Genomic DNA, 22,497 nt, shown 5'->3' with positions numbered 1-22,497 from the left:
GACACAAAAACGTTTGTGTGCAAACCTATAGGCAATATTCTGAGAACACTGCAGTGTGAGAACATTGCAGTGCTGTCTGGAAACGTTCTCTTATCTCCACCGAACTTGCGGGGATCTCAGCAGAAACGTCTGCTAGTTTTCTGAAGCTACCTTTCAGCCAAGCTTCAGACAGGCCTCTCGACAGCAACTGTGTCAAATTTCCATGGCTGCAAGTCAGCAAAAGGGACGGGGGGGGGGGGGGGGGGGAGACACCCCCAGCTCTGTTTCCATTTTCTTAACCCTTAAGTTAAAGTGAGTGACTCCTTAAAGGGGAAAGCACATGTTTAGGTCTATTTCCTTTTTGATCCCATCAGTTAAACTCAGTGACTCCTTAAAGGGGAAGGCAAATATTCCAGTCTCTCTCAATTTACTTAATTTTTAATTGAAGGGAAAGACATGGTTAGGCCTGTTTCCATTTACCTAACCTTTAAAATTAACTCAGTGAATTCTTAAAGGGAAAGTGCATTTTGTGGTCTGGTTCAATTGCCTTAACCCTTACATTTGAGCCAGTGACTCCTTGAAGAAGAAGGCACATGTTGCTATAAGTATTTTTTAAAAAGGACTACAAAATGCTCTGATATTTATCTGACCTAACAATTGGAATTTGCTGACTGCACATTCATCAATATTTTCTGGAAAAGTACTGAACTACACAAAATGTGCACCGAGAGCAATGTCCACTCAGACAGACATTCAAATAAACAAACAAATAATGTATTTGTATGTATGCATGTGTGTACAGGTATGTATATATTTGTGTGTGGGAGGGGCGGCTCCGAAGGGGACCATACACTGCAGTGTGTGTGTGTGTGTGTGTGTGTGTGTGTGTGTGTGTGTGTGTGTGTGTGTGTGTGGGAGGGGCGGTGTTCCGTGCTGCATGACCGGTCCCGTAATTAAATTATGTCAATGCAGCACATTGTTCGGTATGCAGGGGGGGCGTCCCCCCCAGCCGGTTTATAACTAATCATCTTACATGGGGTCAAACCTCAGCAGGCTGAGAACATGGATAGCATTAGGACCCAGAGAAGGAGGATGCCTGGCAGGGGGGCGCCGACGTAGCATGCCCCACGTTGCCCCCCCCGGACTCCTCCCCGCAGTGGCACTTAGCGGCAGCTGCGTGCGCCGATAAGGATGGTTTATGGCTCTGTTTCGTCGCGGGCCGAGGGGCCTCGTGGCCCCCCTCCCCGGCTTTTCAGGCAGCAAACGCGGTGGCTAAAAAGGACACATGCTGACTCTCTGTGCTTCCAGAAACGCAAACAAAATCTTTCAAAGAATTTTAAAAAGGGACAGAGGAGCACCTACAAGAGCAAACAACGCTGACAGACAGAAACCTGCCGGTTACACTTACAAGTTGGCTTGCTTGTTCAAGGCCTCCTGCACATAAACCCTGAAGAATTACACGCTTCACTGTGTACCGCACTTTGGCCATTGCTAAACTCATATCAAAGAAGGTTTCATTCTACAGTGAATTCGTTATTTTTTTTTTTTTTACATGAGCAGTTTAAAACTCCTTAAAGTAATAATACAACTCCATATATGGACTATGTAACAGTTCATAGACCCAGAAGTGTAATATGAGCCATGAACTAAATGACATTGTAATTAAGTTGAACGTGAACTCTTCATACGGTAATGAAGGTGACACAGCGATAATATCGTCCTTAAGGAATCTGCAGCTTGTAGCTCTAACTAGCAGCTGTATAGATCAGAACGTGGCAAGATGCCAGTTAAACCGGCATGACTTGAGAGGTGAATGCGAACAAAAGCCGACACACGACGAGCCTCAGGGGCTTTTGGGAAAACCACTGATCAAAAGGTGCTTTTACACTCAGCATCGCGGTGAAACAGTTCGTATGAAATGGGGAGACGTGCTCACAGGTCACAGGGCACCTTCTCCATGTCCACCACAAGTTCTAAAACCACAGATATCTTCAGCGCAATGGGAACGGCTCCCCTCTAACTGGAGCAGATCGTTCCACATAAATTCAGTCATAAGACTGTCTCCGCTGACCATTTTTTATGACGTTAAACATTCTGCCTTGATGGGCCGAATGGCCTCCTCTCGTTTGTAAATTTCTTATGTTCTTACGTTCTTAAAATGCTTTATGCTTCATGTAAAATCTCCGTCACAGGTCCGGGCGAATGCCGAGCGTCTACAACAATACAGTACAACGTACCGGACGTCCAGGCTAACAAAGGCAACAAGACGATGACATTTCAGAGGATTTGGGCTGTCAGGAGAACGATGACTATTCGCGCCTTCATTCCTCTGCCATTGCTTTTGTTCAAATGATTAACTTCAGGCGGGCGGGGGGGCAGGCGGGGTTAGAGCAGGATCCCCCCTTGCACTTTAACATGCTACTCGTTGCTCCCCATTCGGCGGGAATGACACCCATGAACACGAAGCCGTGAAATAAATGGTACCTTCATGAAATATCAACTGACCCATCAAATACACTTGGCTTTGGACGTTCAGCCCCGGCGCTGGGGGCCTACGCTGTCCCTGGCGGCCGTGCCGACGCCGTCCTTGCGGCTGCCTTGTACCCGGTACTCACCTCCAACTTCCACTTGGCCAGCCACTCATCTCTCTTCCTCTTGCTAATGTAATAAGGGTCGCCGGCCTGGAAGGCAATTCTCTGCATAGGATTCTGGCGAAGGCTGATTTCCCAGCCCAGCGCCCCTCGAAGCTTCGCCCGATCTCCCCGCTAAAAGGGATAAAAAGAAGACGGGAAAACAACAGTAATTAACTGATTTGTCTTTTCGATTGTTTTCCCCTTCCCAAAAAGCAGGAAGCTAACGCTAAAGCTTAGGTGCTAAAGAGTGCAGGGCTAGCTGCAGAGTGGAGCATCTTTACGAGGGATCCACTGCGAGGAGGGTGGGGGCACTGTCTTTACGAGCATCATGGCGAAGCCACGAGCTTCCCGCGCGCCCAGATAAGCCGGCTTCCTTTCCCGGCACGCCCTCTAGTGGTCTTCGGCTAACTCGCTCTCCTCATGCATGGAGGACGTCTTCCAATGAAAACCAAGTGTATTTGATACTTTCAATTTATATACCAATCGGTACCATTTATCAGAAACCTAAAGCTACTGAGCACGGCTTTCCTGAGACGAACATCTCAGCCACTCGAGGCATTCGGCTCCGGAGCGGGAGCTAACCCCTTGGGGAAGCGAAACCCTGCGTGTTTTTCCATGTTCTCCTTCGCGACTGCAGGTGCTGTCCAGACCTGTGGATTGAAGTCTTGGGTTCACAGGAAGAAGGTGAGAAAAAGCCACCGCCTGCTCCTTGACTGTTCAGGTGTAACTTCAAACAACATCACCCTGAGGGCAGTATTACCAACCCCCACTGCCTACAGGACTTTCTGGGGCCTTTTCCCCCCACAGATCCGGCGATGGTGTTTTCTGCCTGTCTTGTCATGCGAAAGCCAGCCTGTCTCCTACCTGCGTGTCTTGGTGCTCTGACTGAGGGAGAGGTGAGTCACCCTAGGAATTCAACAGTCAAAGAAGAGGGAAAAACACCAGCCCCATGCATCGAGGCGCAAACAAAGGCAGACTTTCCCCCTGGTATGAGGGCCTTGCTATGGTTTCATTGACAGGAGCAGTCATGTCTTGGGAAACAAAGACCCCCGAGGTCAAGATTAATATGTGATTTATGTCAGTGTGGCAACAGTTACAGTGTAAAAGGCACTCTGCAAACACAGAGAGCCTGATGGAGCGGCTCTAGGGAGGCAGCAGTAAAAAGCTGGCGATGTAGAAATGCATAATTAAAAACAGAGTGATATTATAACCAAGTAATTCAGTCTTAAAGAGACATGCAGTTTAATTAACTCAAAAAAATTATAGCACAAGTAGAACAAAAGCCTTTGCAAAGACTTTGGATCTACATGATTATATTTAAGGCTTTCGTTTTCTGAAACTTGTTAGAGAAAAGGGATATTTATGTTACTTTAGGTTGGAGATAAAACACAAAGGACCCATTGTTCGACACGGGCATGGTTATCGCCCATCATGTCCATTAAATTATTACGCTGTATTCTATTAAGTTGACCTCGGCGTGTACTCAACCTGGTATAAACAACATGGCAGCCATTTAACCAGCTGCCGAAACCAACACCGGTTCATGATTAACTGAAGAGAGGGAGTTCCAGTCCATTAACACTCCTTTCCTGCCTTTTTAAGATATAATTTTAATGAAAATATACTCAAGAGCAGACTTACTGAGACCATTTCTTGGCTCCCTTAATGCATACATGCAAAATTAATAATTGGTCAAGACCAGAGATTTTTGGTCATGAAGAAAACACAGAAGTTAGACTAAAATCTTCTTATACGCTGACAGTTTCACATGGTGAAGGATAACCGCCTTCTGGCAGCGGTGAGGACGAAAGTGATCTACTGAAAAAGAGAGGGAGTAGCAGAGAATCCCTCAGGCCTGGAACATGCTCAGCAAACAGGAGACTAAGGAACCCTCATGGGTTCCTTATCAACATGCAGACAAGGAAAAGGTTTTTAAAAATATTACGTGTGTCCGCTTCCCTTGGTGAAAATTAGAGCGTTGAAGTAACTTATTACAGAGGAGGAGAGAAAAGTTCAGGTAAGAAGGTCGTCGAGTTCAGAAAGTGACATGATTGCAGTCGAGTTTGGATCAGATCTGATCAAGTAAACGTTCTCCAGTGAATACAGCAGAACAATAATGATCTGCATTCGTCGTAAAACAGGCCTGCAGCCCTTTCAAATGAGGAAACAGACCAGGGTGTTGAAGATAAGGAGCCCAGACGCTAAATACAGGCATGGTCGTGATCCCAACCAAAGACAATCTGCTTGTGGTGCCAAAGAAAAGCAAGAGATGCATGAACGTTCTCTCAGGGAACTGCTAGCTCCGAAGTGCCAAACTGCTGTGGACAGAGACGTTTTGGTCTGTTGTACCAGATGTAAGAGGCTGCAGGGATCATTTAAGACTGAAGGGATACTAATGAATTAAATAGATAAACAAGTAGGTACGATTATTTGGACTGAGTGGTAGCAATATGAATATATCTAGCAACAGGACATTAACAGAGTCTGTCCAGAAGCTCTAGCCATATGGGACTCGCAGTAAAACTCAACTCTTACCTCCATCTGGCCTGCACCACTGCTGACCTCTTCCCTCACTTCCACATCTGAAAGAGAACAAAAGAGTCAAGAAAGTGTGACATGACAAGGCAATCATCTGACCAACAGGGTCTGGAGCAGCGGCTTAGTCACAGCATGAGATAATGAACAACACACTCCAGGAAGACTGGAAGCAGCACAAAAGAACTGCAGGTGAATGAATAAATGTTACAGAACCAAGGAGGAGCGATTTCAACCACCACGATGTAGCAGGGATGGAACAAGTCATTCCTTGGCGAGTCAAAGTCAATGGTTGAGTCAAAACATTGCAGTCCGAGTCAAGTCTCGCATCATTTGCCCTCAAATTCAATTCCAAGTCTTTCCAACATTTTCTGTAAGTCACAAGCCATTCAGATTTGTGACTCGAGTCCAAGTTGAGCTATAAGTCATGTAATTAGTCCCAACTCGTGTCAATATTTTTTACCTTCGGTGATTAAAACTTGCTGCAGCAAAAACTCGCCACAGTACATCACAGGATATGTCCTTTATAGATTTGAGGTCCTTACAGTTTTTACGCAAGTGTGCATGCAAACACTGATCTTTCCAACAAACTCTCTCAAGTTGCGTTCAGCCAACTGAAACTGCAGACAGCAGAGACTTAACATACATTGAAAATATAAAATGTATGTTATGGTATCCAGAGGGAAAACTATGTCTATCTCTCAGTTTTGCCAAGTCGAGTCACAAATCATCAAATCTGTAACTTAAGTCCGTGTCAAGAATCAGTGACTCGAGGCCCCACCGCTGGGGTGCGGCCCCCACCTGGATGATACAACGGCAGACATTCTGCACCAGTAAGCTCACTACGCAGTAACTAAGGTGGTGAAAGGCCAGGAGAGAATTCACCAGTTAGATGTAGGGGATGATTAGGAGACCAGATTTTAAAAGTGCCACAGTGGACAACTTCAGCCAGGACATCAGGGAACCACCCCTGATGCCTGGGAATCATTTATGACCTCATCCAAAGGACAGAGCCATTTTTACAGCACAGTGTCCCCATCACTGCCTGGGACATTGGAACCCAGATTGACCCAAGAATGGGCTAACCGGTTGGCCACACCAACACCAGCTTTCCTAGTTGGTCTCCCAGCCAAGTACTGGCCAGGCCCAAAGCTGATTAGCTTTAGGTGGATCTCCTAGCCTGAACTGCAGGTGGTCCAGCCGCTGGCCCCGTTACTCACCGAAAAGCACAAGCACACACCGAGATAACAGCAATAACAGCCAAACACACCTCAGTAAGAGTAGATAAACCAGCTATATCATTTACAATATTAACGCTGTTTATGTTTCCTGTATAAGTTCCAGGAAGTGCACACCGTGTGTTTACTGTGGCGAGCGCGTTTTACAGACGCTACAATTCATCACGTCTGTTTTCAGATTCACAGACCTACATTTAAAACCAAGGTACCCAAGGTAGTGTAAGAGCTCAGGCTGTAAGGTGCAGAAGTCACAGGTTCATCTACAGATACATCTACAGATAGCGAGAGATGTCAGCTTAGTTAGTCTGTTAATATGCTTTTTTTTTTTTTAACTGTTACAACACAGCTAACAGTGTTCTGAGGACTGTGGTCAGGCCCAGCTGAATGTTGCAGCGAGCTGCTCTAAAAGTTACCTCCTATATTGTGTTTTCATGTTCTTCTATTAACCTCCAAAGGTCAGCTTGTTTTCAGAGCACACTTTTCAGATACAGCTATAAAGACAGCCTGTATAGTCAGATGGGGCCTTTCATCTCTGCCCCACCATTAAAAACAAGCTGATTAATCTGATTCAGACTATCACCCAAAAATTCCCTCAGTCACCGAGTCAACATAGATCAGAAAAATGGCACTGGCTGTTTTGCATAAAAATGGGCAGTTCTGTCCGCTCCTTTCCAGAAGGTAAAGGGGAAACATGGTGCTCAGATCACAGAGAAGAGCCGACCATCCGGGCCTAAGAAAAGTGGGTCATTATAAATTCATCACCTGTGTGCAATAAGGGGAAGGAGGGATGCTGCGAGAAAGTGAGACAGACAGAGGGACAGAGGGAGGGGGAATCAGAGACAGTGGGAGATTGGGATGGAGGGAACTAGAAGGAGATGGGGAAAGAGAAAGAGAGACAGTGTGCGTGTGTCTGTGTGAGAAAGAGAGAAGAGGCCTGTTTCTTTGCATTCAGGGAAAACAAACCCTGAATGACTGAACTGCACTCACCGTCCCAAAAGGTGCATTAGTATCAGCCAGGAGCCAGACTTACGGCGGCACTTACAGACACCTCCTCTCAACTTCTAAGTGCAGAGAGAGCTAGTAATGTCGAACAGAGGAGTCTGCTTAGAACAGAAGCTCACACTCCGCTGAATTAAAGCTCGATATGTACACTGATGGCTAAGTTGCAGCATACAGCTGTCTGAATGATGACGTTCTATTAGAGTGTCAGGCCAAACCTTTCCTCAAGCAGTCAGCCTAAGAAAAGTGGGTTTATTCATTTTATTAGCTCATGCCAGCTTGGATGATTTTGGTTACAAATGTAAGACCCATGACTCTCTAAGAGCAGCTGTGATGTGTACTGGCCATCTGATGGTGCCTCGTCACAAAAGCAAGCAGCTCCCATTGATGTTTCCGTTTCTGGACTCTGCTCAGAGCCCTTTAACACAGACGCGGCTTTAACACAGGCTGGACTCTGCTCAGAGCCCTTTAACACAAACACGGCTTTAACACAGGCTGGACTCTGCTCAGAGCCCTTTAACACAGACACGGCTTTAACACAGGCTGGACTCTGCTCAGAGCCCTTTAACACAGACGCGGCTTTAACACAGGCTGGACTCTGCGCAGAGCCCTTAAACACAGACACAGCGTAAACACAGGCTGGACTCTGCTCAGAGCCCTTAAACACAGACACAGCTTTAACACAGGCTGGACTCTGCTCAGAGCCCTTTAACACAGACACGGCTTTAACACAGGCTGGACTCTGCTCAGAGCCCTTTAACACAGACACAGCTTTAACACAGGCTGGACTCTGCTCAGAGCCCTTTAACACAGACGCGGCTTTAACACAGGCTGGACTCTGCGCAGAGCCCTTAAACACAGACACAGCGTAAACACAGGCTGGACTCTGTTCAGAACCCTTAAACACAGACACAGCTTTAACACAGGCTGGACTCTGCTCAGAGCCCTTTAACACAGACACGGATTTAACACAGGCTGGACTCTGCTCAGAGCCCTTTAACACAGACGCGGCTTTAACACAGGCTGGATTCTGCTCAGAGCCCTTTAACACAGACATGGCTTTAACACAGGCTGGACTCTGCTCAGAGCCCTTTAACACAGACACGGCTTTAACACAGGCTGGACTCTGCTCAGAGCCCTTTAACACAGACACGGCTTTAACACAGGCTGGACTCTGCTCAGAGCCCTTTAACACAGACACACCTTTAACACAGGCTGGACCCTGCTCAGAGCCCTTAAACACAGACACGGCCTTGCTCAGAGGTCCTTAACACAGAGATAGCTCTGATCAGTGGTCCTTAGGCAATGCTTAGACAATGCTACTTCCTGTGTAAGTGTAAGGTTAAAATTCTGCTTGCAAAGGCTGCTGCACTTGAAAAGGACTGTGATCTACAACAGCAACAAAACATGAAAAAAACTTCTGTGGCTAAGGAGCTATTTTCAGCAGCGGCAGCGGCCTTTGTCCGGTGATCGTGAACGAAGCTGCATCTAAACACTGCTGCCTTACGCAGCGTTCCACGAAGATGTGTTCACTTGTAAACAGGTCTCCCTGTGAACTCGTGAAGTCCCTTTCCAAGGACACAGTGGAAGTTTCATATTCAGGTGTTTATATTCAAACCAAAGGAACCAAAGGAAGAGCAGAAGGAATGAACTGAAACCCAGCACATTTTTATTCATTTAAATTACTCACTCAATACGTTGAAGTTAGAAAGGGGAACTGAGACAGGGGACCAATAGATCTACAGAGTTTAAAGATTCAGACATGCTGTTTAGAAGTCGCCAGCAGTAATTCACTTGAACTGTCCTGCAGTATCATGTAAAATGATCACATGGGGCTAGAGGCCAAAGGCAGTGCAGGTTAAACAAAGATGGGGCCACACAGCGGCTGCGGGGACCAGGACGAGCCCAGACAGGCTGGACCGGATCTGGATGGCAACCAAGTCAACTTCAGCAAATCACAGCATGACCCTGCATCCCTCCAAAGAGGCTCAGCTGTCTGTAATTACAGCCCACCCCCCCGCTTTTGTGCGACTGCGCTCCTGACACGACCCTGTGTGGATTGTCTTTGACCTGGCAATGGCAGAGAAGAGAAGACAGCCCACCCGCAGCACCCCCTTGTTGGGGGAGGCATCGGTCCATGGGCTGAACGGCACGATATAAGTAATGGCTTCATGGTCCACGGAGATTGTGAAGAATGGCCCTTGTTTTCTGAGATTTACAAAAACGCGCTCCCACACTAATGGACAAACATTCATTAACGGACAAAGCGCAGGTAAAGTACAAGCCCACGTTAACAGAGAGAGGTGGAACAACACAAGAGGAATGCTGGACCCGGACCTCTTGCGATAATTACGATATCGACAGCACAGGACGGAATTTTTAATTCTGCTCCCGCCTGCACACCAAACATTCTGTCACAAACCCACCCACTCGGCATATTTTGTTCCACTCCCACCTGCATTTTTTATCTTTTGTCTCGTCCCATTTGCTCCTGAAGAAACCTGTCATATAGTAGTAATAATAATAGATTTAATTTGCAATGTGCATTTCTTATACCCAGTGCCCTGTTCACCGACATCAACAAAAGTTTGATAAAATAACAAAAACATATTTGAGTAATACTTTATCTGAATTCTTTTTGAGGGTTGCCATGACGCATTTCTATTCTCACGCTTCGGCATTCAAATGTGAAAATGTACCTGTGCCATGCTCTGCTGCTGCAGACCCCAGCTCCGCGGCACGGGAGCGCAGACCCCTGACATCGCGGCACGGGAGCACAGACCTCTCCACCGCGGCACGGGAGCGCAGACCCCTGACACCGCGGCACGGGAGCACAGACCTCTCCACCGCGGCACGGGAGCGCAGACCCCTGACACCGTGGCACGGGAGCGCAGACCTCTCCACCGCGGCACGGGAGCGCAGACCCCTGACACCGCGGCACGGGAGCGCAGACCTCTCCACCGCGGCACGGGAGCGCAGACCCCTGACACCGTGGCACGGGAGCGCAGACCTCTCCACCGCGGCACGGGAGCGCAGACCCCTGACACCGCGGCACGGGAGCGCAGACCTCTCCACCGCGGCACGGGAGCGCAGACCCCTGACACCGCGGCACGGGAGCGCAGACCCCTGACACCGCGGCACGGGAGCGCAGACCCCTGACACCGCGGCACGAGAGAGCAGACCCCTCCACCGCGGCACGGGAGCGCAGACCTCTCCACCGCGGCACGGGAGCGCAGACCTCTCCACCGCGGCACGGGAGCGCAGACCTCTCCACCGCGGCACGGGAGCGCAGACCCCTGCACCGCGGCACGGGAGCGCAGACCCCTCCACCGCGGCACGGGAGCGCAGACCCCTCCACCGCGGCACAGCGCCTCCATACACTCAGCGGCATGTGAAGATAACGCGTCACTCCAGGCTAAAAGGTCACGGTTTTAATTGGTGTTTTTTTCTAGACTACTGCATAATTCCAGCGAGAAAGTTTGGAAGAATAAGTCCAAATGGATTTGGTTCCAAAGCCAGGTTCTACAGCTCCAGTCTGGGAACATTTTGGCTTTAAGCTGAATGGGAGAGGAGAGCCCATGAATATGAACAAGACAGTATGTCGACTTTGAAAACAGTGGCAACAAAAAAAAGACAATACAACTAACCCCAAAACACAGTACCGAGCTGTTTCCAGCAGATGGAATTATTTTTGCACCAAAATTACATTTAGTGCTTTACGGAATACTTTTTTGCTTGTGACTCCATATTTCTGCCTCAGAAAATTCTATAAATAGCGATGTACTTTTGCCTAATATCACGATACTAGCAGTGAAACGTGCCAGCGCTTATTAGTGGAATAACATTACATTGTTTTTTACTCTGTGGAAAATGATAGATCGATCTACTGGGCAGATTTAATAAGGAATGATAAACATGCCATGGGTCACATAAATAAAATATAAATAAAAGAGCTATGTCCCATTTTGATCACAATAAATCCCCCCAATAACTAACAAATAATTAACAAAATGCCTTTCCATTGTTTTTTGGGTGACAGTGTAGTTTCATATCAAATTATGTGCTCATTTAGCTTAAAGGTCTCAGTTCCTTTTGTGTGGTGGGAAAGCGACACAGGAAAGTGGCCAAGAGTTGCAAGAAATTCCCAGGAACTTGGAAGCTGATCACCTTACGAAAGCGAGGAGCGGTATTACAGGTTGGATCTGTGTGTGTGTGTGGGGGGGGGGGAATAAACGAAACTCACACGTGTTACACTGACATTTCACTCTTTTCACACTTAAATGGAAGGTGTAGCAAGTGTTCCTGTTGTATAAATTGTTGCTGCTGAAGGTGCAACCTGTTGTTGTTTCTACTCCGTCAGCATATGATGGACTTTCTTAAGTTCAGATTGTGGCTTGACGTCATCAGCGATTAGTCATCAGTGATTAGTCGACGCTGATTCGACTTTTGCATCATAACTGTTGACTTCAAAAAAATCCAAACGGTACCAAACTGTTTCCAAAGCTAACACCCACCAAGTTCTGTGATTCCACATAGTACCGAGCTGTTTCCAAAGCTAACTCCTGTCACGTTCTGCGATTCCACACAGTACTGAGCTGTTTCCTAAGCAAACACCTGCTATGTTTTCTGATTCCATGTGGTACCAACCTGTTTCTAAAGCTAACTCCTGCCACGTTCTGCGATTCTACACAGTACCAAGCTGTTTCCAGTGTTATCTCCTGCCATGTTCTGCGTTTCCATAAGGTACTGAGCTGTTTCCAAAGCTACCTCCCGCTACATTCTGTGATTCCTCACGGTACCGAGCTGTTTCCAAAGCTAACTTCTACTACATTCAGCCATTCCATAGTAGCCAGCTGTTTCTAAAGCTAACTCCTGTCACGTTCTGATTCCACATAGTACTCAGCTGTTTCCAGTGTTATCTCCTACCATGTTCTGAGATTACACATGGTACTGAACTGTTTCCAAAGCTAACTCCTGCCACATTCTGATTCCACATAGTACCAAACTGTTTCCAAAGCTAACTCCTGCCACATTCTGATTCCACATAGTACCAAACTGTTTCCAAAGCTAACTCCCGCCACGTTCTCGATTCCACGTAGTATGGAGCTCACGAGTTAAGACTGTAACATGTAAATTAAACCTCTAAAACAGTAGAAAACAGGAAATTCATCTGGTGCAAATATCAGCTTACATTACACAATGTTATAAGATGCAAAAAAAAGTTTGCTGTTGGTACCCTGGGGTGATGAACATGCTTCTTAATTACTGAACAAATGACAGACGCACTTAATTCACCTGCGTCACTCCAGCTGGCTTTTTCCTGCAGTGTGAAACGATGCACAGGCGTGTCTTTGTACACAATAGATGAGGGTTTGGCTGTGTTTGTCAGCTCAGATGTTAGGCTGTCAGACTGCACCCACACAGTCCTGAAATAGCACATCATTAACCCATAGCCAAAAGGGCTGCCATTCCCCGGAAGAGCCTCTTATTTTTGGAACACGACCAGCACATTTCTTATACCGCTCCTGCTTCTCTGCTCGCTTAGCTAAAGGACAAAGGGCCACCAGGAAGCCTTTTGTAAGGCATCTGCCTACATGTCAGGAGGCCTGTTTTCCTCTCTTCAAATGCAGCGTCGAGGCACCAGAGCAGTTATTTATCTTGACAGCAGGCACCCAGCTTTCAGACCTCACCTGATTTTGCTTAAGGATTACTGCCCACAGGAAACTAGCAGCCCAGGCCTGGATCACATAACACTCCGGGTCTGTTACAACCATTGTGGGCTTTCTATTTCTCTGTTTCGAGCCACAGTCCATCTAAATGATGCATAGTTCAGTGGTGCAGCCCCGCAGTTACAGCCCAAAAGGGGCAGAAATATCAGCACGCTGCTTTGACCAACTAAAGCCTGCCCACAGGCGGCAGATCAGCTGAAATTGGCCTCACTCGAGTCCCTCGTTTTGACATGAGCTTGGCACCTCCTTTAAAGCTGCAAAAGGTCCAGTGAAGCAAAATGGTAAGAAAATCTGTCAGCAGCAAGGGCTAAAGGAAATAATGACAATGAGAAAGTTAGAGGGGCGCAGCAGCCCCCCCTTAGTCTGGGTGGAAGGCTAGCAGGACGGCAGCCAGTGTGAAAATCACCCCAATCTTGAACAGGACAGGAGGCTTTTCTGCATGTATCTACATAAAGCAATTAATCGAGATAGTAAACAGGTTCTCTGTCTGAAACCTGAGGCTGTAAAGTCAGCAGTGAGGAAGAAGGGCCTCGTACAGGCAGTATCAGGCATGAATGAGTGAAGCCTGTGGGGTGGTATGCGACTCAGAAGGTCAGGACTTGAGCCTTGAGCACGCCTCTTAGCCTCCAACTGGTCCATGGAACTTCACGACCCTGCTGTCAGAATCACATGCATGTCAGAAAAGAGTCTGCTGAAAATGCAAGTGCAACCCTTAAGAAAGAGCTCAGTGGGGAGGATGTGTGTAGGGTGACCGCCGCTAACGTGTGGAAAGATCACATGAGCAGTGGCATGAGGGAGCGGGAGCCAATCAGGCACAAATTTAACCACTGAATGACCACGACAGATCAATTGATATTAGGAAAAGACGATGGCCTGGATAACACGGCCTGTTACTGACATTCAGCAAGCACTTCCGATTAATTCACCTCAAGCCGACTTGCTGCACTAATTTCCATAGTGTCACCACAGCCATACGACTGGAAAACAGAACTTGTGCATTCACTGAAAGGCGCTCCGCTTTCCACGCCCCCGGGAGGCAGGAAACACTGGTGACTCATGGATTTGAACTCTGAATCACTTTCGCTATTTTATTTCGGGGCAGGACCCCTCTTTTTCAGAAATGAGCACTTCAGTCAGGATTCTGTCTTCAGAAGGAACTTTTAAATACTTAATATATACCTTTATTTACTTGTATTTAATGGGGAACTAAGCAATTCTGTGCAATATTTAAACTGGCACATCTAGTTGGACACTTGTACACATGGCGTCAGGATCAGCCCCGGCCTTATCTGTCATTTCCCTGTTTGGCCAGCTGGTGTCGCTGACCATCCCATTCTCATTCCCCATGTTGTTTCCCTTGGTTTAGCACTTTTTTAGTTCTTATGGTTTTCCCCTGTTCCCTGGGCTGCCCTACAGTTGAACTGGCTAAGAACGGGTGTGAGAAGCTCGTCCCCCCACCGCCGTGGCTCTGTGACCAGACCACCACTTTCTTGGACATTTCGAATTTCGCTTCCCCCTTCTCAGATCTTGCATCATGTTACTCAGATGGTGCTTCTGTTTGTGCCGTCGTTAGTTTTTCCTGCTTGTATTTAGTTTTACAGTCAAACCCTATTTCTCCTTGTGTTTGATTTTTGAGTCCTTAATGATTGTTACTTATCCTCACCTGTTCCTTGCAATAGTTCACAACCTGCCCCTTGTTCTGCCCTCATTATCAGTGTACATATGTGTCTTCCCAGATTTCTCAGTTACTCATTGTATGTTCTGCCCTGTGTTTGGTGCAGCGTGGTTCCTGAACCTGTTCGGTTACTCATTAAGAAACCCTGTCTTCTCAGCAAGCCTTCCATCACACTAAGCCACTGCACATTCAACTGACTGCGATCCATACTGATCTGCATTACTTTCCATTATTTATTTATTTTCATCATTCTTATTTTGTTTTGTTAACTTTTGTTCTGTATTGTCTACCAATGTACGCGCCAATACTGCCAAGGCAATTTCCTAGTACGTGCAAGTGTACCTGGCCGACCCAGTGAATTCCGATTTAACAGCCAATAATCACCCAGAAAGTAAATGACTCGATAACTTTTAAGATTTATCATAAAAAAATACTAGACCAAAGAGACGGTTCAATTAAATTCAGACGTTAAATAGAATTTGCCCCAAAAAGCCACCCCTGGGTTTTGTTGTGCTGTTGCCCAATCTGTCCATCACCAAGTCCACCCCCACTATCAGGGACAACAGCTGTACATAACTCTTACTGTCTGGCCACATATTTAAACATTTCTACGAGATCTTAAAGAAGACACCATTTATATGCTACAGAAAACAGTAGTTTAGCCTTTAAAGCAGGCTGGCTGTCATTAAAGCACAACCATCTGCTTCCCAATTCACCTCCTTCTCACGTATGACTTTAACCAATCGAATGTCGCTACCAATAAGCACGGCAGGCACACCAAGAAACATAAACATAAATTAATTTATATATTTAGTCAGTATACACAAACAGAAGTACATGCACGTGGCAGCAAATTCACTTCTGCTTTAGACTTGAATCACAGCGTGATTGTGATTAGGGTCAGAGTCTGGCACACGCAGAGTTAAAAACTGGCACACAAAGTCCACGACAATGGGGGCATAAGCTGGGTGAAAAGTTCAAGCAGAGACCAGGGCTCCCATGTTCCGTAGACCTGAACCGTGAGCCTCGTCCCCAAGGCGGCACGGGGCGAGGGCACTGCCGCAGGAAGCCCCACCTCGGACCCAACCCTCCCCAGGCACTGTGCTGCTGCAGCTCCTTACTACAGCACAATGGGAATGAGTTACTAAACAGCCAGTCCATGAGCTAAAGGCATTCTGTCCTTTTCCCTCCAGCTGCCAAGGTCACTGGGTTTGCAGGCAGGGTTGGGTTGCATTCCCCCGCTGAGAGCCGCATGCCAACTGACTCTGAGCCAGATCTTATGCTCTCTTGCAAGCGCCACCAAGGGTATGGCACCATCACGTGAGCAGGGCCCCGGTGGGGCCCCCAAACCGAGCACCGGCACGTGAGGTGCCGATGGGGGAAGGTGGGGGCGTGCGCTTAGGGGCCTGGAAGATGGGGAGTGGGAAAGCAGAACGACCTGGACGCTGTCAAAATCTTGTTGCGTAAGCTTAAGGACTGCGAATCGGTGCAAGATGCTTCATTTACGCCTGTGAGGCACGGAGGAATGGCCTCGTGCGGCCCCCACCCCTCTGACTGGCCCCCACCACAGCCTCTAACTGCCATGGCTGCGGGCAGGCAGACACGCAGACAGGAAGACAGCCCTCCTCTCTTACAATGGCTCTCACCGGCCTGCGCCAGGGACACCTGATAGCGCCAGCGGGTTCGGGGCCCCCGGGACCGCGGCCCATCCTGTTTGCAGCACTGTGCCTCTTCTCCCCCACCCCGAAAGAGGGGCTACTCATGAGGCACGGAAAGGGGAGGGTAAGGGAAGGCTGCCAAGGAGTACTGGAACCGCCTCGTAGGCCCTGCAAACTCTCGCATACCGAGCTTGTCTTTACTCCCCCATACAGCCGGCGGAGATGGAGGGTCGGCACTGACCACAGACCCTCACCAGGACCCACGGCGAGGCCTTACAAGGGTTAAGAAAGCCAGTGTTGCCCAGGCAACAATGGCGGATGTCCACAAATGGAAAAAAAAAACAACTCACGAGCTTCGTTCCTAATGCTCTTCGTAAGTGAGACAGGATCTCTGGTACGGTGCCGCTCCTGAGGAGGCCTGCCAGCCACAGCATGTGGAACCGGGGCCTCCTAAGTGCAGCAAAGGACGTGCCAGAGAGCAGAGAGGAAATGTACCAGCAAGAGGCACGCGGTGCTGCGGCTGGCTGCAGGCCTCCCTGCCTTGGTCCGTCTTCACATCCAGCCCTACACCACGCCCCTTACCCCAGCCCTACCCAGCCCCCACTAATAAACAACCAGGACACTGAAGAGAACAGTTACCCACCAGACCCACATAACCCCCCCACACCCCCAGCAGGCTGTCAGGTGACACAAATGCACTCAGTACGGGGGCGGCTCCTGCTTACCCTGTTATACCCTGGGTGGGGCAACTGATCTCTTTAATGTCCAGTTTAGGAAAAACAGGGCCACCATATTTATCTACCGCCTTCTGTGACCCCGCCTACCCTTTGTTGCCATTCTGCTTGGCCGGCCGACACGGGTAGCGTATGTTGCATTTGGAGCAGGGCGCCCCCCCTAGCTGCCACCTGGGGAGTCACAGTCCTGCCACACGAATGACCCCTTAAGCGTGTGCTTTATTTGCACGCTCATGCACACATGCTGTTAATGTGACGGGAACGGCAGAAGGTTTCGGTGCGTCGGCACTGGACTTGGAGGGTCACTAAGGCAGGCGCCAACGTGAAACCCCCGCACTGCAGGTGTGCGCAAGTGTGCCTCCCCCCCCCACCCCCCAAAACACTCCATTAACACTTTAAATGAACCTGGACAGGATTTTCATTTACACACAGAGACAGGAGGCACAGAGGCAGAAAGACAGACGGTTTTCCAGTGAAAATTACACCTGGGGGGGGGGGGGGGGGGGTAAGGGGGCGTGAACATTCACACACATCTATTTTTGTTCGAGCTGAAGGAATCTGCTCATTTGGATGTAAAAGTGTCAAGATGCACATTTGTCTTCGTGATTAAACAAAGATGCCACATTAACACGCTAAACAGTCAACACAGTCGCCCGTCCTCCCTGCCCCCAGCGGCACTCTGAGGTCCATCTGTTGTCTGTAGCTCTCAGAAATGTTCTCGCACATTCCTGACCCCCACCCACAGGTGCGAGCTACTCAGCTAAAGTGGGCCCAGTTGGCCAGAACCACCGCCCGAGCCTCCCGCCCCCACCGTCGCCAGATTCCCAGCATGCCTAGGGGCTGCGTTCCCTGTGGACTCGCCGGTGCTCCTCCTCAGCAGGCCTGCCCCCCCCCCCCACCTGTGCCCAAAGCACAGCAGCACGAGCAGAGACTCACCCGCACTGAGTCTCACTCCGTTTAACTCTTCACTTACTCTGACTCTAACTGTAAAACACAGTTCGGTCGGAACACCAGTGAAATCCCAGAAGAATCCTTAAAGATAAACAATAAGCATCACATCATCAAACCTTAATCCCGCGGCACATTTTAAGATCTTCTTCCTCTCCCACCCATCAGACAACCTGAACGTCATTCAAACAGAAACTACCCTGGTCTTTTTGCCACCTGACTGCCAGCATTCAATAACTGAGCGGACGAACGTGCCCTAAAAATATCTGCCCCGGTTAATTTGCAAAGCTAACGAGAGGAAACCACCATGCCAGACTGATTTTAGCGCTGACGTTTCCTATAGTAGGTACAACCTTGTCATGAATCATACTCATAGTACCGCATGACAAACCATGGCATAACTGGACGTCCTGTATGCAGACGGCTGCTTGCTATTGGTCCGTCCCACGGAGACCCATCAGCGTGGCTGAAGGCATTTGGTGACCCAGTTGCTGCGTGGGATTCTAGCGAAAGGATGGATGCCATTTGCACCACACTGTATAGAGATCAGACAGGCCTGTCTACAGGACAGGGTCAAACGGGGTCGGGTCAGACGGGGGTCTGAGTGCTGCCCCCCATGGCACAGCCGTCCCTGAGGATAAGGGCTCCCTGACTTCCAGCTGCTTTAATTGGGGTGTTTTGGTGAAACGCCTGAATGTCGGGATTCCTCCAGTGAATCCCTCACTCTCTGCTTTTTAACTCCGGCTTTCCATTTTTCTCAGTATAACTTGCAGTTCCTTCTTTATTACATATGTATGATATTGTTATTTTTTCCGGTTTTATTCTTAATTTTTATCATGGCAGAGTTCACCACCTTTCGTTTCTCTCTGCCTGTCTGTCTGCGTGTCCGTCTCCTTACCTGCCTGCCTTTCTCTCTGCCTGTCTGTTTATCGTTCTGTCTGCCTGCCTGCCTTTCTTCCCGATTGTCTGTCTGCCTGTCTGTCTGCTTGGCTGTCTCCCTATCCGTCTACCTGCCTGTCCATCTGTGAGTGTCTCCATGTCACCTAATCGATTGCTCTAGCAACTCCTCCGCACCTTATTCCAACGTCTTGTGTCCTACAGGGTCACATTCCACGCTGGGCCATTCAGACTGGGAAGGAAGCTATATTACTGCAAAGTTAATTGAAATAAATCATTATGCATCACACCGTGGACACTGACCAACCAGGGAGTAACGCCACTTCCCAGCGTACATGGCCCAGCCACAACAGCCACTTACACAGAGACACCGTGTGACCCAAAGCTCGTTTCTTACGGCAAATTTACGAGGAATTCTTCAGAAGTCGCCAATTACGCCTCTCTGTAACAACCATGCGGGATACAGCACAGACATGCTGCATGTGTTAACACAGAGCATAAATTTGACTAATCCTGGACTAAATCAGTCACTACGTACACCTGGGGACAGAGGGGTCTGCAGTGTTTCAGCTGCACGAGAGCTTTAGCCCATGTCATGTTGCTTTTAATTAGCACATGCCCTACATGTCAAATATCTGCCTAATTGCTACAAGACAGTTAATGTGGTTGTTATCTTACCGGGTAATTCTGGTTTTACATGGCTGTAAGATGTCGTACACTATGTCAGAGTTCCTCAATTCCGGTCGTGCAGAGCCAGGATCCAAGACAGTTTGCAGATTTTCTTGCGCAAAGACATTTTAATCAGCTAATTAACAAGTTCAGGAGGTGTGTCTGAGCGGGGAAATCTGCAAACTGTGTTGGATCATGGTTCTCCGGGATTGGATTTCGGGGGGCCCTGCGCTACATTCATAGAAAGGACAGCACAAAACCAGCTTGTGGCTTTAACAGAAAATTGCACTTGATGTTATTCTGTTAAAAATCTGTACGCTGAAAAAGGCCAAAGAGCGGATTGCTGGCTGTAGGATGCTAATGCAATGCCAGTTAGGGCATTTCCACAGTAAAACGAGCTCTGGCTCTGCTTAGAGAATAAGCAGTTTGTGTTTTTTCGGTAGCCGTGGAAGTCGCCAGTATGATCATAATCTCAGTATCGACACCCGATACGCATTTTCCGGGGTGTGTTCAGTCAGCCACGTGTTCAGCTCGCTAAAGCCGCTGCCTGAAATGTGACATTTCTGTGAGAAGGGAAGTCCCCCCCCCCCCCCCCTCCCCCCAATGGTTACAGTTTCCCATGAACCCTCAACGCAGTGAAGGCGTACGGAGTTCAGTTTGCAGCCGAAGTCGACGGAGACGTGCAGGGGCGTCCCAGCTCCTGCTAGAGAAGCCCACACGCGGAAATCGGCCTCGCGGGGGCGGCTTGTCAGAGAGAGACGACACGAAGAAAAGGAAGAGATGAAGCAGTGGAAGCTATGAAGTAATGCTCTTAAGTCCTGCCCAATGACTCTAAGAGGCGGGGTCACCCTGGCAGCGACACATAACGCTGCTCTCTTATACTGTACACTGTATTTACATAAGCAGACACTTGGTTTGGGGGCCCTTTTCAGGGGTGAAATAACTCTGCTGGCCCTGGGATTTGAACTGCTGACCTTCCGCAGACTGGCACGGCATCCTAACCCACAGAGCCACAAACCAGCCACAAGCAATTATACTTTTCCCCAGCTATAGGATAAACTGTTATTGATCCCAGGGGGAAAAACTTCAGACCCCCAAATGGGACGCGAACCCACAACTACCGACTTTGCAGACCAATGTCTTACCCATCAAGCTGGTACAGTCCTAAAGAACAAGAGAGCACCTGGAGAGTCTTAAACCACACGCCAGCAAGAACATGCCCAGACTAACCGAACGGCTTGCAAACTGATCAATAATATATAATAAAGTTTGTTTCATAGAATGCAGATCAAACAACGGACCCGGTCACTGTCATTTATGAATTAATTACTCCTCGATTTTTACAGCTCAGTTTGACCAGAATTCACATTCATATAAATATACTAAACGGTTATAGGGCAGAAGCGTTTTCTCCAAATAAGTCTGCAGACTGACAAGAGAACTTCCCCCAAACTATAACCTCTATAAACTAACAAGTAATCAGTCTAAACTGCTAAAAGAAAATTCATACTGAATAAAGCAGGTGAATGAATCCATTTAACAGAAAATAATGTTATAACATCATAATAATATGTTGGCTTATTTCATATTTAATGATTTTTGGTAGTATGAAGCAATAAAAAACCAGGATTATCATGTTACCACCATCAGAATCTGAATGGTCAGAAACGTCACTGTTTATTGTGCCGAAAAACCACTATCAGAAATGTCTGGGAGCTGCCCCTCCCCTCCCCCCACCTCCACACAGCTCCACCAGGACGGCAGGGAGACTCACGTTTCTCTGGGTGCTCCAGTTTCCGCCTGCCGCGCCTCTTGCGAGGTGTGGGAGGGGCCTGCTCCCTGTCCCGCTCCGCACCCTTCTCGTGCCCGTCCATGAGGCCCAGCAGTCCGTTCTCCACGGAGGAGTCTGGGCGGCCCCTCCTGGAGGAGCTCGGATCCGGAAGGCCCTCGGGGCGGTCGGTGCTGTTCTCGGGGGCGCTCCTGTCTTGCTTGGATGAGGCGCCGCCCTGGTGGCCAACCAGCTCCCCGTTGTGGACCTGCTCTGCAGAGGGGTGACTTTTGGGCCCCAGCACAGTGTCCTTGGCTTCGTTACAGCTGGCCACCTGCAGCGACAGAGAAGCGCCGTACATTATACCCCAGGCTGGCCGTAACGTGGAACAAGAAGCTTCCCCGCAGCAGGTCGGCTCCGATGAGGCCTGGTGCTCGCAGCATACAGCCCCACACACTCTCCCTCCTTTCTATCTCTCCATTCTCTTTCCTCTCCCTCCTTTCCTTCTCTCCATTCTCTTTCCTCTCCCTCCTTTCTGTCTCTCCATTCTTTCCTCTCCCTCCTTTCCTTCTCTCCATTCTCTTTCCTCTCCCTCCTTTCTGTCTCTCCATTCTTTCCTCTCCCTCCTTTCCTTCTCTCCATTCTCTTTCCTCTCCCTCATTTCTGTCTCTCCGTTCTTTCCTCTCCCTCCTTTCTGTCTCTCCATTCTTTCCTCTCCCTCCTTTCTGTCTCTCCATTCTTTCCTCTCCCTCCTTTCTGTCTCTCCATTCCATTTTTTCGGTCTGCTCTCTCTTGCTCTTTCCTCTCCCTCTTTTCCTGTCTATGCTGTCTGTCCTCCCACCCTCTCACCTCTTTTTTGTTTCCCTTCAGGCCCCCTTCCTCTGCCTCTCTGATGTCTTTCTTTCCTTTGCCAGTCTACGCCCGCGTCTCACTGCCATTTTCTGCACAGCCAGCTTCCCAGAAACTGTGCATGTGATGTCAGAAAGTGGTCGGTGATGTCACAGTTACCCACAATGCCCAGTGCTTCTGGAGCTA

The 22,497-nt window shown here is 48.6% G+C and overlaps 1 protein-coding gene across 3 annotated transcripts in view; it reads right to left on the bottom strand.

Moving 5' to 3' along the window:
- LOC125714343 (DNA (cytosine-5)-methyltransferase 3A-like) overlaps positions 1-22,497 on the bottom strand; it is a 93,600-nt gene that overhangs the window by 30,484 nt on the left and 40,619 nt on the right. For 2 of the 3 annotated variants that reach the window (XM_048984862.1, XM_048984861.1), the window contains 3 exons: positions 21,469-21,796; positions 5,148-5,194; positions 2,595-2,744 (listed from right to left, as the gene is read on the bottom strand). In XM_048984862.1, the coding sequence (XP_048840819.1) occupies positions 2,595-2,744; positions 5,148-5,194; positions 21,469-21,796 (525 nt within the window). The remainder of the gene's footprint in view (positions 1-2,594; positions 2,745-5,147; positions 5,195-21,468; positions 21,797-22,497) is intronic. The other variant, XM_048984860.1, reaches the window with a different exon arrangement.

This window comes from Brienomyrus brachyistius, chromosome 19, assembly GCF_023856365.1.
Source record: "Brienomyrus brachyistius isolate T26 chromosome 19, BBRACH_0.4, whole genome shotgun sequence".
NCBI classification, from domain to species: domain Eukaryota; kingdom Metazoa; phylum Chordata; class Actinopteri; order Osteoglossiformes; family Mormyridae; genus Brienomyrus; species Brienomyrus brachyistius.
This window is presented reverse-complemented; position numbering and strand designations above follow the sequence as displayed.